Source organism: Mauremys mutica, chromosome 9 (genome assembly GCF_020497125.1).
Source record: "Mauremys mutica isolate MM-2020 ecotype Southern chromosome 9, ASM2049712v1, whole genome shotgun sequence".
Taxonomy (NCBI): domain Eukaryota; kingdom Metazoa; phylum Chordata; order Testudines; family Geoemydidae; genus Mauremys; species Mauremys mutica.
In genome coordinates, this window is record NC_059080.1 from 27,158,124 (window position 1) to 27,175,213 (window position 17,090).

Consider the following 17,090-nt stretch of genomic DNA (forward strand, 5'->3'; position numbering starts at 1 on the left):
TTTCCTAATATCCAACCTAAACCTCCCACACTGCAACTTGAGACCATTACTCTTTGTTCTGTCATCTGGTACCACTGAGAACAGTCTAGATCCATCCTCTTTGGAACCCCCTTTTAGATAGTTGAAAGCAGCTATCAAGTCCCCCCTCATTCTTCTCTTCTGCAGACTAAACAATCCCAGTTCCCTCAGCCTCTCCTCATAAGTCATGTGTTCCAGCCCCCTAATCATTTTTGTTGCCCTCCGCTGGACTCTTTCCAATTTTTCCACATCCTCCTTGTAGTGTGGGGCCCAAAACTGGACACAGTGCTCCAGATGAGGCCTCACCAATGTCGAATAGAGGGGAATGATCACGTCTCTCAATCTGCTGGCAATGCTCCTACTTATACAGCCTAAAATGCTGTTAGCCTTCTTGGCAATAAGGGCACACTGTCAACTTATATCCAGCTTCTCGTCCACTGTAACCCCTAGGTCCTTTTGTTCAGAACTGCTGCCTAGCCATTCAGTCTCTAGTCTGTAGCAGTGCATGGGATTCTTCCATCCTAAGTGCAGGACTCTGCACTTGTCCTTGTTGAACCTAATCAGATTTCTTTTGGCTCAATCATCTAATTTGTCTAGGTCCCTCTGTATGATATCTCTATCCTCCAGCGTATCTACCATTTGTCATTTGCAAACTGGCTGAGGGTGCAGTCCACAAGATCCTCCAGATCATTAATGAAGATATTGGACAAAACCAGCCCCAGGACCAACCTTTGGGACACTGCGCTTGATATCGGCTGCCAACTAGACATGGAGCCATTGATCACTACCTGTTGAGCCCGACAATCTAGCCAGATTTCCATCCAGCCCATACTTCTTTAACTTGCTGGCAAGAATACTGTGGGAGACCGTATCAAAAGCTTTGCTAAAGTCAAGGAATAACACATCTACTGTTTTCCCTCATCCACAGAGCCGTTATCTCATCATAGAAGGCAGTTAGGTTAGTCAGGCATGACTTGCTCTTGGTGAATCTATGCTGACTGTTCCTGATCACTTTCCTCTCCTCTAAGTGCTTCAGAATTGATTCCTTGAGGACCTGCTCCATGATTTTTCCAGGGACTGAGGTGAGGCTGACTGGCCTGTAGTTCCCCGGATTCTTCTCCTTCCCTTTTTAAAAGATGGGCACTAAGTTAGCCTTTTCCCAGTCATCTAGGACCTCCCCGGATCGCCATGAGTTTTCAAAGACAATGGCCAATGGCTCTGCAATCACATCCGCCAACTCCTTTAGCACCCTCGGATGCAGCGCATCCGGCCCCATGGACTCGTGGTCCTCCAGCTTTTCTAAATAGTCCTGAACCACTTTTTTCTCCAGAGGGGGCTGGTCACCTCCTCCCCATGCTGTGCTGCCCAGTGCAGTAGTCTGGGAGCTGACCTTGTTCGTGAAGACAGAGGCAAAAAAAAAAAGCGCAAAAAATTAGCTTTTTCCACATCCTCTGTCACTAGGTTCCCTCCCTCATTCAGTAAGGGGCCCACAGTTTCCTTGACTTTCTTCTTGTTGCTAACATAACCTGAAGAAACCCTTCTTGTTACTCTTAACATCCCTTGCTAGCTGCAACTCCAAGTGTGATTTGGCCTTCCTGATTTCACTCCTGCATGCCTGAGCAATACTTCTCCCTGTCATTTGTCCAGTCTTCCACTTCTTGTAAGCTGCTTTTTTGTGTTTAAGATCAGCAAGGATTTCACTGTTTAGCCAAGCTGGTCGTCTGCCATATTTACTATTCTTACTACAGATCAGGATGGTTTGTTCCTGCAACCTCAATAAGGATTCTTTAAAATACGGCCAGCTCTCCTGGACTCCTTTCCCTCTCATGTTATTTTCCCAGGGGATCCTGCCCATCAGTTCCCTGAGGGAGTCAAAGTCTGCTTTTCTGAAGTCCAGGGTCCGTATTCTGCTGCTCTCCTTTCTTCCTTGAGTCAGGATTCTGAACTCGATCATCTCATGGTCACCGCCTCCCAGGTTCCCATCCACTTTTGTTTCCCCTACTAATTCTTCCCGGTTTGTAAGCAGCAGGTCAAGAAGAGCTCTGCCCCTAGTTGGTTCCTCCAGCACTTGCACCAGGAAATTGTCTCCTACACTTTCCAAAAACTTCCTGGATTGTCTGTGCATCGCTGTATTGCTCTCCCAGCAGATATCAGGGTGATTGAAGTCTCCCATGAGAACCAGGGCCTGTGATCTAGTAACTTCTGTTAGTTGCTGGAAGAAAGCCTCATCTACCTTACCCCGGGGTCTGGTAGTGTATAGCAGACTCCCACCTCGACATCAGCCTTGTTGCTCACACTTATAAACTGCAATTATAAACTCTATGCATCAATAACTTGCCATGCAAGGGTCACCCTCTTCTGTAGCTGAACAGGTTGCTTTCCTAGTAGTTGTGCTAGGAATCAGGTTGCTGGACCACGCAGAAGCAGGACAATCAAAACACTTGTTATCAAACGACTCCAGCATGTATCAGCCTAAGGGCTTCAGGGAGGATTTAACAGATCTGTACACGTTATTTAAAAAACTAAAACCTGAAAGTTACACGTTCAAATTTAACAGTCGAACGTCTGCGATCTCCAGTTCACACAAACTGGTAGTTCCTTGTTTCGCCCTCTCTTCCCAACTGCCACAGTGCCTCATGGGATATTGCTCCTGCCCACAGCATTCCCCTACAGATTCTAGTCTACAGCATTTTGACTCAGCTCATTTCTCATGCTTCCGCCTGTTCATGGAAGGGCATGTGAAGCAGCCTGCCCTCAATGGCAGCTCCCTCACTAACTTCAACCCACAACTCAGCATTCTCCATATTACTGGCATTCCACAGCTAGATGGCTTGCCAGGATTCTTGCATCAAAAGCATCCCCATCAGACGCAGAGAGAATCAGTGTTACAGCTTCAGTGAAAAGGGGGAGAAAGGGTAGGAAAAAAATCCTGCCTTAGGTCTGTAATGTGACTTTGGAAATCAGAGCTAGAGATGTGTGTGGTAATCGAAGTGACGGGTGGCTTATGCAAGCCTCCTAAGCATGATTAGCCAGTGTTTCACAACTGTGTTTGTCAAAAGCAGTTTCATTGTGTAGCTCTTTGCTCATGGGTCTGATAAGTGTGGATAGAGTCTCTGTGCTCAAGGCAGACTTGCATTCTGTGTGTTAGAAAATACACAGAAAGCAGGGTGTGTGTGGTGGTGGTGGTTTCTCCCTCATTCTCCAGCTCCCCTTGCCTCCCGAGAAGTGGCTGTGTATGTTAGTGCTGCAGTTCTGTAACTTTAATTGAGCACCAAACATTATGAGGCAGAGACATCTAGTGTTTACTGGGTTAGTGCATTAACCGAGCTTACCTCAAAGCAGTGTGTAAAGGCAGATGTTTGCCTTTAGAGTGAGGAGAACCACTTGCTTTTGTGCGTTCACATACACAAAAGCATTGAAAACAATGCCAGTGTAATGGCAAGGCTGTGACTTGAGGATTAGTAACACGAAGAAGTGTAGCTTTTCATTTTCAGATAATAGGTTTGAAGCTGTCTCAGATTAGTAGCAACACTTTGACATCTCCCCTGATGAAACAAGGGGAGCTAGGGGGCTCAGCTCTGTCCTTGTGGAGAGGCGTCCATGCCATAGCATTTGCTGCCTTCATCTGGCACAATTATCAGCAGTAACAGCAGAGACCAAGGACTGAATTGCCATGAATGTGGTGCTTTCCAGTCAAGGTCGAGGCATACTGGTGAAGCTCTCACTGCTTGTGGTTTACCTGTTGCCATCCTGGCACCTTTCCTAAATTTTAATTTAGTACTAAATTTTAAATTTACAGATACCAGAATTAGTGCTAGAAATATGAATTGACCCTCTGAATTGTGCTTTAGGCCACACAAGTCCTGAAAAGTTTAAGTTTGCTCAGTGTGGACTTGGGTAAACTATAGCGAACTAATCCTTTATTTTTGGATGGCTCATAATCTTTCTCTCTCTCTCTCTCTCTCTCTCTCTCCCCCTCTCTTCCATGAAGGATTATGAAGCTTTCTTCGAAGCTAGAGAGAATAATGCAGTGTATGCTTTTTTAGGCTTGACTGCTCCTCCTGGTTCAAAGGTAGGTGGTATTCTGTATTGTTTCAGACTAATGTATACAACTTTTATTTACGCTCTTGTAACAGGGTGGCTGACCCTGTTTATAGGCTAGAGGCCCCGGGGGGGTGGGAGGGGCAGCAAATCGTAGTTACTAGGGCTGTCGATTAATCACAGTTAACTCACGCGATTAACTCAAAGAAATTAATCGCAATTAAAAAAATTAATCATGATTAATCACAGTTTAATCGCGCTGTTAAACAATAGAATCACAATTGAAATTTATTAAATATTTTGGGATTTTTTTACGTTTTCAAATATATTGACTTCAGTTACAACACAGAATACAAAATGTACAGTGCTCACTTTATATTATTTTTATTACAAATATTTGCACTGTAAAATGATAAACAAAAGAAATAGTATTTTTCAATTCACCTCATACAAGTACTGTAGTGCAATCTCTTTTATCGTGAAAGTGCAACTTACAAATGTAGATTCTTTTTTGTTAGATAACTGCATTCAAAAACAAAACAATGTAAAACTTTTAGATCCTACAAGTCCACTCAGTCCTACTTCTTGTTCAGCCAATGGCCAAGACAAACAAGTTTGTTTACATTTACAGAAAATAATGCTTCCCTCTTCTTATTTACAGTGTCACCAATAAGTGAGAACAGGCATTTGCATGGGACTTTTGTAGCTAGCATTGCAAGGCATTTATGTGCCAGATATGCTAAACATTCATATGCCCATTCATGCTTTAGCCACCATTCCAGAGGACATGCTTCCATGCTGATGATGCTCGTTAAAAAAAATGTGTTAATTACATTTGTGACTGAACTTCTTGGGGGAGAGTTCTATGTCCCTTTGTGGCGGGGTGACAACTCACTGGTGCGGCGCCTCCTGCTGGTCGTCTAGGGAATTAGCTCTTCCCAGCCCAGAGCGCCCTCTGCAGGTCAGTGTCCCGCCTGCCGCTGGCCCCATGGCCCTCCCGGACCCTGGTGCCCCTCTATGTCAGGCAGGGGCGGCTCTAGGATTTTGGCCGCCCCAAGCACGCAGGGGGCACGCTGCCGGTCCCGCGGCTCCAGGGGACCTCTTGCAGACGCACCTGCGGAGGGTGCGCTGGGAGGGCGGCAGGTGGCTCCGGCGGACCTTCCGCAGTCATGCCTGCGGGAGGTCCACCCGAGCCGCGGGACCAGCGAACCGTCCGCAGTCATGCCTGTGGGAGGTCCGGTGGACCTGCGGCTCCGGTGGACCTCCCGCAGGCATGACTGCGGAAGGTCCCCCGGAGCCGCCTGCCGCCCTGCCGGCAAAATGCCGCCCCAAGCACGCGCTTGGCGCGCTGGGGTCTGGAGCCGGCCCTGATGTCAGGGTCCTGCCCCCAGCAGTAAACCTCAATTTGTGTCTCCCCATCCCGGGGAACCCCCAACCTCCTACCCCCATCTTGCCTCAGTGGCCAGTCATCATCTAGCCCCCACTCCCTGGGGCAGACTGCAGTCTATAAACCACTCATCATCGGGAAGGGGGATTGGACCAGATGCCTCTGCCTAAATCTGGGCTGCCCCTCTGCAGCCCCAGTAGCTTTGTGGGCCCTTAACGCGGCCTGCAGCCTGGGGCTTTGCTAGGCTGGAGCTCCCCAGCTCCCTTTGCCCTTCCCCATCACTACTCCACTCTAGATACCCTTCTCAGCTTCCCAGGCAGCCAGGTCCTTCTCTCTCTGAAGCTAGAGAGAATGTGTCTTTTTCTGGCCCACTGCCCTCTTATAAGGGCCAGCTGGACCCTGATTGCACTGGCTACCGCTGTGGCTGTTTTCCCAATCAGCCTAGCTTCTCCGCCACAGCCCTCTCCAGGGCTGCTTTAACCCCTACAGGGCATGAGCGGGGTGACCACCCCACTACACCCCTGCTCTGTTTTACCCACATTCTGCCATATATTTCATGTTATAGCAGTCTCGGATGATGACAAACAAAACATGTTTGTTTTAAGAACACTTCCACTGCAGATTTGACAAAACGCAAAGAAGGTACCAATGTGAGACTTCGAATGATAGATACAGCACTCGACCCAAGGTTTAAGAATCTGAAGTGCCTTCCAAAATCTGAGAGGGACGAGGTGTGGAGCATGCTTTTAGATGTCTTAAAAGAGCAACATTCCGATGAGGAAACCACAGAACCTGAACCACCAAAAAAGAAAACCAATCTTCTGCTGGTATCTGACTCAGATGATGAAAATGAACATGCATTGGTCCGCATAGTTTTGAATCGTTATTGAGCAGAACCTGTTATAGCATGGATGCGTGTCCTCTGGAATGGTGGTTGAAGCATGAAGGGACGTCTGAATCTTTAGCACATCTGGCATGTAAATACCTTGTGACGCCGGCTATGACAGTGCTATGCGAACATCTGTTCTCACTTTCAAGTGACATTGTAAACAAGAAGGGGGCAGGAGTATCTTCTTAAATGTAAACAAACTTGTTTGTTTGAGTGATTGGCTGAACAAGAAGTAGGACTGAGTGGACTTGTAGGCTTTACGTTTTACATTGTTTTATTTTTTAATGTATTTTTTTGTACTTAAGTCTACATTAAGTTCAACTTTCATGATAAAGAGATTTGACTACAGTACTTGTAATGGGGGAATTGAAAAATACTATTTTTGTTTTTTTAGTTTGCAAATATTTGTAATAAAAATTAATATAAAGTAAGCACTGTGCATTTTGTATTCTGTGTTGTAATTGAAATCCAGACATTTGAAAATGTAGAAAACATCCAAAAATATTTAATTAAATGGTATTCTATTATTGTTTAACAGCATGATTAGTCACACAATTAATTGAGATTTTTTTTATTTGCACAATTAATCACCATTAATTTTTTTAATCACTTGATAGCCCCACTAGTTACTAAATAGGCACACTTCAGAGGGGATGAGATGATTCCCTTGTAAAGTGCAGCAGGAAGCTGCAGTGAGTGGGGAGTGTTTGAGGAGGCAGAACTGAAGGAAGCTATGGCAGAGGAAATGCAATGAGCCAGAAGCTCTTGCAGGAGACCCTTTGCTAGTGGGGAAAAGTTTTGGCCTGGAAGTCAGAGGGCTAGGGAGAGCAGACTCCAGAGAAGTATGGGGAGTTGCCCCAGCAATGAAGGACTGGGAGTGGCTTGCCAAAGCAGGAAAGTTCCTGAGACACTTGGGGAGTTTTGAGACAGTACCTCAGAGAGGAGGCGCTGTACTCAGTTTAAGGCTATGGTTAGACTTTTTGTGTGTGTTTATGTTGAATGTCATGCCCATGAAACCAGACCCTAAGGAGGGGTATTTCTGAACAGATACTTCTTTTGTGAGTCATTGAGGGGGAAACTGAGGTAGACTACCTGTGTAGCGACCTGCAGGTCACAAGGGGTTGCTTGCAAAGCAGCAAGCCTGTTCATAGCTCTTTTGTCCTTGTCCAATCACAATAGGTAATGTCATGTTTTGTCTGTTAATGTGTTGTGGTTGCTGTGTGTATGTATTCCAGTTGATCTGACATTCACTTTCTAAAGACTTTTGCTTTAGCATGGGCGTTACTGCTCCATGTATTTGGAGGATTTACCAAGAGGCTTGTCTTCTCTCTCACACTCACACTCACACTCACTTCTCTCTCACCCCCTTTAGACCAGGATGATTCAGTGTGCAGACTTGTTACTGTAATAGTTGACATTAGTTGTGTAACTTCACAGTGGCCCCAATCCTGATTCCATTTAAGTTAATGGCAAAGCCCCTGTTGACTGAAATTGGAGCTTGATCAGGCCCTGCGTTAGTATTTGATGTCTGTTGACTTTGGACAGTGTCTTCTGTACACAGTCCCTGCTCAGAGGAACTTCCAGTCTAGTAAATTTCACTAGACATCCTGGGAGAAAGAAATTGAAAGAGTCAAAAAAAAAAAAAAAAGAAGAAAAAATTAAAAAAAGAAATTCAAATAAACAAGCCACTAAAATTTTGCAACGGAACATGTCTTGAATATGCTGCTCAGGTTTTTTGCAAGCGATTTGCCATAGATAGATCAATCTTAGAATGTTCTTTTCTTCCACACCCTCCATTACCTGAAGCTGTCTCTTTTCTTTACCATTTATAAAGTGGGTTGCTGAAATACAGATCCACCAAACTGAATTCCTCCCTTGATTTTGATGTGATAGGACATGAATGCTTGATGCATTTTACTGGAGGTCATTAGGATTCCTGAGTCACTGTTAAGGTTTTCAGTACCAGCCCTTTTGTTCACATAGATAAACTTTATTTATTTATTTAAGAATTAGGAGGCGACTTGAAACGCTCCATTCTGCATACATTTCATCCAGACACCTGAGCTAAGATAGTCTGTGAGCAGTTAGTATTAACAGGTGCAGTTGCAGTCAGATTGAGGCTCAAGATTCTGGGGGGCCAGATTAATCTCCTGAAGTAACTCCATTGATATCAGTAGAGTTATACTAGTGATGAATATGGCCCATTCTTTCTGTGTCTCGGATCTACAAAGTTCCAGAGTAACAAAAGACAGTGGTACATGCCCATATTAATGTTTAATGGGGTCAAAAGGCCAATGGCGCACAATGCAATACTTATTTAAATTCCTTAGGGATATTTTAAATGCACCCATGTCAGGTTTTGGGAGCATCTGCAGAATATTGAACAGAATCCGTGCAGATCGGACAAATGCACAAAAACTAGCCCCCGTCACTCGTACCTGCAATCACTTTTTGCTCATGCAAAAAAACTCTCTGGGGGCAAATCCTAGCCCAGGCCCTCCAGGCATTGAGGTCCCTGCATGCAGTGGAACCAGTGCATTTCTACCACGTAGGAGGGCCCGATTTCTAGAGCGAAGACTTCGGCTCTGTGAGCAATGTCATTCACACAGCTTTTGGGAGCAGGCCAGACCCGCCAGAGCAGGAGCTGCTGCAGTAGGAGCTGTGGAGCAGCCCCACAGCTGTGACAAGAGAATTCCTACACACCCACATACACACCATGTGCTCAGAATTCTCTGCGCACACAGCCTGCCTACTTGGGCTCCGCACTCGATGTGCCCCCAAGGAGTTCAGTCAGACTGAAAGACAAAAACACGCTGGGCCAGATTCTGTTCTGTTCCAGCCATGCAGCCCCACTGAAGTCAGTGAATTGTGTCTCTATCAATAGAAACAGATTGCTTGATCTGAGCCTGATCCTGGAAGGTGCTGAGCATGCTCCCCTCCCACTGAAGTCAATGAGGTTCAGTGGGACTGGTGGGCACTTAGAGGGCTGGATCCTGTAGGGTGCTGTCGCTGATGTCCCATGTAGAAACATCACAACTGACATAACCAACTTGATTAATTCTTTGACCGACACTTAATAACTGCAGTGAAGGAAAACACACACTCCTGGTGGGTGTGGCCATTTGTCAGCCTGATTAAGGGTGACTGGAAGGAAAAGATCATTGTAAAAAAGAGAGAAACAGGTGCAGTAGTATTATTTATTTAATCCCTATATTGCCTTAAATTTTTAGGGGACCATTTAGTAAATGGGAGATAACCCTATACTATGTGACTTGTACCCACAGAGTTGCTATTACTTTTGCTATCAGCCGAACTTCTGGCAAGTGTGCTCCCACTAAATGCTAGCAGATCATACTGATTGGCTGTTAGTTAAAATGAGAAATTTACCTTAAAATGTTTGGATATCAGTGTATGGCAGAAAAGGAAAACATCCTTGCAGCTGGAGGGACCATGCTTGGCTACATTATATAATAGCTATCTGCATAATCCCTTTGAACAGTGTTATGTAAAATGGAAGGCGGTATCAGAGCAGCTGCATACCACACATCTGGGAGAGATGAGTTTTGACAGCACGCCCTCTGTGTTCCGTGAGAGGTTCAGAGAATTTGTTTGACAGCTGTACAAAGGTGTTATGTAAAGTGAAGAGCATTAGGACATTACAATACAACATTATTAGAGAAACAAATAGCTAGTTATTGAGCATCAGTGGTTTGTTCAATGCTCTGCACACTTAGGGGGGAAATACATGATCCTATAGATAACACTGGAATAAAGTAAATACAGACAGCTTGATACATTAATTGTCCAGGCTTCAAGGGATGCTGGTCTCTTGCATGCATGCATGACTTGAGGAGTTAAAGCTTATGACTCATTGTTTGTTAAGGGCTGACAGTGTGCTCAGTGAAAGGCATCATGGGAGAAACTAGCTTTAAGGAAGGTTTTGAAAGGGGAGAGTAGCAAGGGGCCCAATCCTCTGAAGAGCTGAGCCCCTCCTAAATATCTTGCAGGTTTGGGTCTGAGAAAGGAGGGAAGTTGATTGACCTTTGAGAGAAATAGGGCCATGTGTTTTCTATGGAGTGCACTTTGTGATGGGAGGGGTGTTCTGAGCTCCCTGCTCCCAAAGGGCTGGACTGTGGTGCCTTTCTCTCTAGCATAGCGGGCTGGCATCTGGCCAGAGGGAGCTGCTAGAAACTGACAAGAAGCACAACACCTTCTATCTGTTCCATGCTGCCCTGTGAGATACTGCTACTCTCTGGAAAACATGGGTCATCTTTTTCCTCCCCTGTTCTATTGCCCCTCGTTCCTCTCTGCTCCTTTCCCACCCTCCTTCTCTGCCACCTCCCCATTGAATAAGCATTGTGTGGATGCCTCCCATACCACCAGGTGATTGATGCTCTGCCATCAGAGCAGAGTACAGATTACAGGGAGTATAGGAGACCTGAATCAGTGGTGCAGAGCTACACGCTGTTCCCACGCTCTTGAATTTAAAGGGAGTAAGATATGATATACAGGCAAATGGCCAAAAAAAACCCCAAAAACCCAGAATCACCCACCAATTCTAAGATAATGGAAATATGCAGGGCACGTACTCCCCTTTGGCTGAGGTCAATCACTGTGCCTCTTCTCTTCTCCTTCATGTGAGGAATTTTGTAAAAATTTTGCATAGGTTTCTCTTTTCTGAGTATTGATTTACTTCTATTGCATATTTGTAAACCAGACAGAACTGTTCACGCTCATGATGTGTAGTGCCAGAGTTTCAAAAGAGCTCTGCTCCCATTTAAGCACCAAAATAAATGGCCAGATTTTCAAAAAAGCTCAGCACATTGTGTGATGGTCTCTTTTTGAAAATCTGGCCATAAGTACCACAGTGGAAGATCCTGAGTGCTGAGCTCTTGGAAATCTGGCCCTTAGTGTGAAGAAACTTACAGTGGATCTAATTAAATTTAATTAGATTTTAATGCCAATCTTAATTTTTATTAAGAAATAAGGACAATAGCAAAAGTGATTTTGAGAAAAATAAATCTCCTTTCGCGTTCCTTCCATTTTGTCAATCTTTTCCCTTTCCTTCTGAAAACTGAAGACCAGACGGTGTGGGGTATTTTTTTTTTTACCGTTTCTTCTGAAAATTCTCATTACTAAGCAATTCTAGAGCTTAGTTGACATGTCTGTTACATTGTTTCTCTTACGACAAAGTTAATTAGCCACTTCTCACTGCATAATAGTATTAATTTAGATGGTAAATTAAATCTCTCCAAGAACCTGTTTTATATTTCCATAGTGAAATTGCTTCATGCTTTTTTATACAAAGTTCCCCCCTCCCCCCATCTTACCTAGCAGTCATGCTTCAAAAAGTCTGTCATCCTTTAGGCTTCAACAATGTTTTAATCATTTTTTTGTAGCATAACATGAATAATGAAAGAAAATATTAAATCTGATCTTTTACTTTTAACACACTGTTTGGATAGCAAACATGACCTATCATGATCTGGAAAACCTAGCAGCTAGTGGAGAGAACATGCATTCTTTGATTACACCTGCAACTCCCATTTGAATTCAGTGGAAGCTGAGGATACTTAGCACTTTAGGGGAATGGGCCCTTATCAATGTATGGCAGGACCTCGCCCCAGAGAAGTAAATGGGAGATCTTCATTTGACTTGAAGGCTCAGGCCGACTTGCTTTTTTGGCTATATATCACTGTAATTTTTTTATCATGTAGTACAGATGTCCACTCGTAACAAATATGTACAGATTGCTACCTTTGATAAAGTACTTATTAATCCTTATTTTATTATTTCAGGAAGCTGAAGCACTGGCGAAGCAGCAAGCATGAATCTCAACTGCCTTAAATGTTCTGTAAAGGGAACTTCCACAGCTTTTTATAAAATAGAAAATTGTCTCTGCTTCAAGAAAAATAGATTTAATTTCTAACATTTTGATTGGTGCTTGCAGCATCCACGGTACATGAATATAAATTTGAACACGGTGAATATGGGAACATTAGGGTAGAGAGCATGGAAGACACTATTGCAAAGTTAGAAGCATAGGTAACTGAATCAATTAGAAATGATTGATTTAAAGTGGTTTAAACTATGTCTGGGCAATTGTGTCCATTTTTTGTAAACTTAAAGAAAACCTATTTTAGTACTAATTCTGCAGATAAACTTACACCTAAAGATCCAGCTATTTAAACATAGGAGAAAACAAGCAACAACATAAAATCTTATCAAATAACTCTAGTGCCTGAATTGCCTCAAATGTTGTTGAACAATACAAAAAGACAGTAATTTCTCAATGTCTTTTTAAATTGTGGCTTAAAATGAAATTCTAAGTGTTGTGTAGCGTAGTAACCATTGTAATCGCTTATGGAAATTATGACATTTGTTCTTTTGTAGAATGAAGATTTAAAATTGTATTGTAACACATTGTACAGCTCTAAAAACTAAAAAAACCGTTGCCATGTATTTCTCATTTAAGCGACCAATGTGGGCCTTTTCCACAAAAAAGAGATTGAGTAGTGGATAACATTTCCATTGGCACTTTCACCACATAGCTCTCTAACCATGACTTGATTACGTGTCTGTGTGCTAGATTTAGTGCACTTCAGTGAAATACAATATGGACTAATTCCTAGGCAGTATCACAAATAAGCCAAAATGGCCAGAAATGGCATTTCCTTACATGTGTAAGAGCTAAAGCCTTTAATGTAATATTCTACAGGGTCACATTGTTTATAGTTTTAGGCATTTGGTTGCATGTTCTAGTCGTTACTAGTTGCATATAGTAGTTTTTCATAGGGGGAACTAAAAGTAAATGTTTGAGTTGTAAGAAGTATTGTAATTGAGTGTGGGGGGTTTCTTTCAAGTTTTAAAAGTTGATTTGTATTGCCATGGAATTAGTGAATCCAATTAAAGAACAGCATTCTGTATTCGTGAATTCACCAAGTGCAATATTAACCCATTCCATGCCTTAGGTATACATCAGATATTTGGCAAAGGGGAATTCACATAGCCTGCATATTATGGCCATCCACTGGAAAATCATGAAGACTGATTTAAAATCCTAATTATAAGTGCACCTGAAGTGGTAAGGAGTAGTTTTAAAATTTACATATGTGATTTTTAAATATCTTGCACAGTATAAACCACTCTTCCTTCCAGAATGCATCGACACCATAAAACAGTGATATATGTAGCCTTTACTGTAGTTGCAGGGGCATTCTACAAGCACAGCACACAAATTTTATTTTCATCTGCTTTATAACAACATAGAATCAGGTGGTATAGATCAGCAAAAGACTTATAAAGATTTTATGCCGCTTGCAAACTGTAGCATATCATGGCCATGCAGTTACTTATATTGATGCAATAAAAGTTATGCAGTACTTTAAAATGCTTCCTGAGACATTTATAATTCTAAGATCCAAAATTAGTGACAGGATAGAAGTAAAGACTTAATTATACTCTACAACATAATAATTAAATATTTTCCTATTGCCAACATATTTCTTTTGGGCTCTGCATTTCCCCAGGTGCAAGAAGTGTCGTCTTCAACACCTAAATAAGTAGCAGAGAAATGTTTTTCCTTGCACAGTTGTGAGAGCAGTCTGGCTCCCACACAAGTCAATGGCAAAATTCCCATAGATTTCAGCATGAGCAGGACTCGGCCTGTAATGCTGTTTGGAACCTGGCTAGTTACATTAGCATTTAGTCCATGTTTTTCTAATTTTGAGCCTGGGAATAGACATTTTGTAGTTTCTGCTTGCAGATGCCTGACCCTTGGCCCTGTGTATATGAAAGTAGGACAGTTAAATGTTGCCTAATCTTCAGGATGAACCCATAGCATATTTTGTGCTTTCTCTCTAGAAGGCTTACTATTAATTGCTGGGGAGGGGAGGAGACTATTGTTAGGGTTTTTATTTTTGTTGTTTTAAATCAAGTATCTGCCTTTCATGATTCAGCATGATTTAGTCTTTATATATAAGAAAGTATCTCTTCTATCAGTAGACGAGTTTGAGGAAATGAATAAGAATATTGAAAGTTTTGTGAAGAAAATGGAATTTGACACACAGGTTGCTATACTCCTGCTGATTCGCTGTGTTTCCTGTGTAAACAAAATGTGGCATTACTTTTTGTGAATTTTATCCATTATTTGAAGAAGCTACAACTGAAAATTATTGCCAAATTTTGTCAGCTCAGTGACACAAAACATTCTGAAACAAGGTCATCTCTATTTCTGATCTTTGAGAAAGTTGCCAAGTTTTAAGAAAGCAATGTCAGTTCCCCCTTCCAGTCCCTCTTCTTTGCCAGATGGTAACACGTAAATTGCATCTGCATTCCTGAGGAAGCAGTGTGGAGACAAGAACTGGCTTATTTCTTCTGGTGTCTGGGGCACAAAGCATGAACACAAACTGAAAAATATCTAAATGGTCTGTTCTTGTTTTGGCCTGCATGTAGAACTCTCATTAGTATTAATGTAGATTTCATGCGTGTGTTTAGGAGTGACCGAGGTGAGAATATACCTGTGTGGTGGTCTCAACACATTGGTTGTGTGGTTCACATTACTATGTTTTTATGTCAGTTATGGATATTGCATCTTAAGAAGAACTTGTACATTTCTTCCTGCCCCTTTTTTTCTATATAGAAGGTAAGGTGACGAGGCATCAGACTTTCTTTCTTACTAATTATTGATGTATCATTCCAATAAAATTGTTTTAGAATGTTTTCTCATTATATTAGTTTGATTTTTGTTGGGCGTTTTTTGGCTTGGTATTTTCAGTGTTGGAAAGGATCCTCTTTGTTTAGCTTGCAAAGCAAATTTGAGGATATTCAACCAAAAGAGTTGCTTTAAAATTTCAGTATCTGTAGCAGCCACAAAATTAATGTAGTGAGTACATTCCCCTCCCATTACTATTAATTCATATCAATAGTTTCATGCCCTGTTGCTGGAATTAAGATTTAGTCTCATCGATGTATCCACATCACTTAAATGATCTGTGTTAGAAAATGTGTGTCAAATACAGTTCCTACCTCACATCTACACTCCCTCCCCAAACTAATGTTGAACCTAATTGATCTAGATCAATGGTTCTCAAATAGGGGTACGTGTACCCCCCGAGGCACACAGATTTTCCAGGGGGTACATCAGCTCATCTAGATATTTGCCAAGTTTTACAACAGGCTATATAAAAAGCACTAGCAAAGTCAGTGCAAACTAAAATTTTATACAATGACTTGTTTATACTGCTCTGTATATTGAAATATAAGCACAATATTTATATTCCAATTGATTTATTAATTATATGGTAAAAATGAGAGAGTCAGCAATGTTTCAGTAATAGTGTGCTGTTACACTTTTGTATTTTTATGTCTGATTTTGTAAGCAAGTAGTTTTTAAGTGAGGTGAAACTTGGGGGGTACGCAAGACAAATCAGACTCCTGAAAGGGGGACAGTAGCCTGGAAAGGTTGAGCACCACTGATCTAGAGTGTGCTGGATAGGTCAACCAGCTTCAGCACCTTTTGTAGTAAAGCTTGTTAGACAACCTAGCCTGCTTTGCCACAGTGGATATTGAACTTGGTTGAACCTGTCTATAATAGAGGGGGACATGTTCATACTGGTTGCAGGAAGGACAGTGGGTCACATGTTTGATATTGCATTAAACTAAAACACAGGTCATTTTTGTAATGTGGCGATTGCTGCAGTGATACTAAGTAGGTGGGATAGAAATCTAACATTCACCTTTATTTAGAGGTTCTGTATATCAGCTCTGTAAGATAATAAAAAAATCATTCGTCTTGCGGCCCAATCCTGCTATCTTTATACATGTCAAAGTCCTGTTGAGTTCAATGGTAGTTTTGAGTTTGAATCTGACAAGATCAGGCTATATAGATGCAGCTTCAGAATGAAGTTCCCTGGTAAAATAATCCTCCATCAGCAGATTAGGAAACAACATATTTAAGGGCCTGGTCCTGCAATCCTTACTTATGTGAGTAACCCTGACTCATAAGAGTGCTAATAGGAGTGAAGATTTTCAGGATTGAGTCCTAACTCACTGCAATTCTAATATCTGATCTGGCTGGTTGATTCAGTAGCTAAATGATAGCTCTCAGAGGGTCTATGTGCTTTGCGTGTTCAGCTATTAAACCAGCTAGCAATCTTTCTACTGGATGCTATAGAAGCACTAAACTGAATTCCCAACTATAAATTGTACTGTACATTGTCACCAGAATTCCAAACTATATTCATGTGTTTTCAGTTGAACTATTATTTGTATGTGTGTATTTAGGTTTTTAAAGAATGTTTTTGAATGAGGAAAGGGCATATTTACTTAACCTATTTATAGGATGAACTTTTTTCTTGTTTCTAAACCAGAATAAAGCAGAACTGGGAGCAGTTATCAGAGTTACTGTCATGTCTTTGAATAGTGTCTTAGTTCTGTTGCATCTTCCACTCTCACTTGCCATTATTTGGTATTTTAATAAGTTGTCCATAATGTCATTTAGGAAAAGTGTCTTTTGTGGTCTCTCATCACAAGGAATCCCATTTGCTTTTGCCTTATATGTTTCACTTGTATAACACAGATTCATTTCATGTTTTGTTTACTGTTTTAAAAATTTAGTCTTAAAAGAAAAGAATATTGTTACTCAGAAATGCAAAGCTCTTCAATAAAAAAATGAATTCCAAAAATCTGCAATAAAAACTGCATGTCTGCATTTAATGTTTACTTAACTTGCTGTTTCAGGTTACAGTGGTGTGC

At 41.9% G+C, this 17,090-nt stretch overlaps 1 protein-coding gene across 1 annotated transcript in view; it reads left to right on the top strand.

Moving 5' to 3' along the window:
• Positions 1-15,256, top strand: part of SH3BGRL (SH3 domain binding glutamate rich protein like) — a 59,789-nt gene extending 44,533 nt beyond the window's left edge. Inside the window, exons 3-4 of the mRNA XM_045030913.1 lie at positions 4,010-4,090; positions 12,134-15,256. Of these exons, the coding sequence (XP_044886848.1) occupies positions 4,010-4,090; positions 12,134-12,166 (114 nt within the window). The 3' untranslated portion in view covers positions 12,167-15,256. The remainder of the gene's footprint in view (positions 1-4,009; positions 4,091-12,133) is intronic.
• The last annotated feature ends 1,834 nt before the right edge of the window (positions 15,257-17,090 follow it).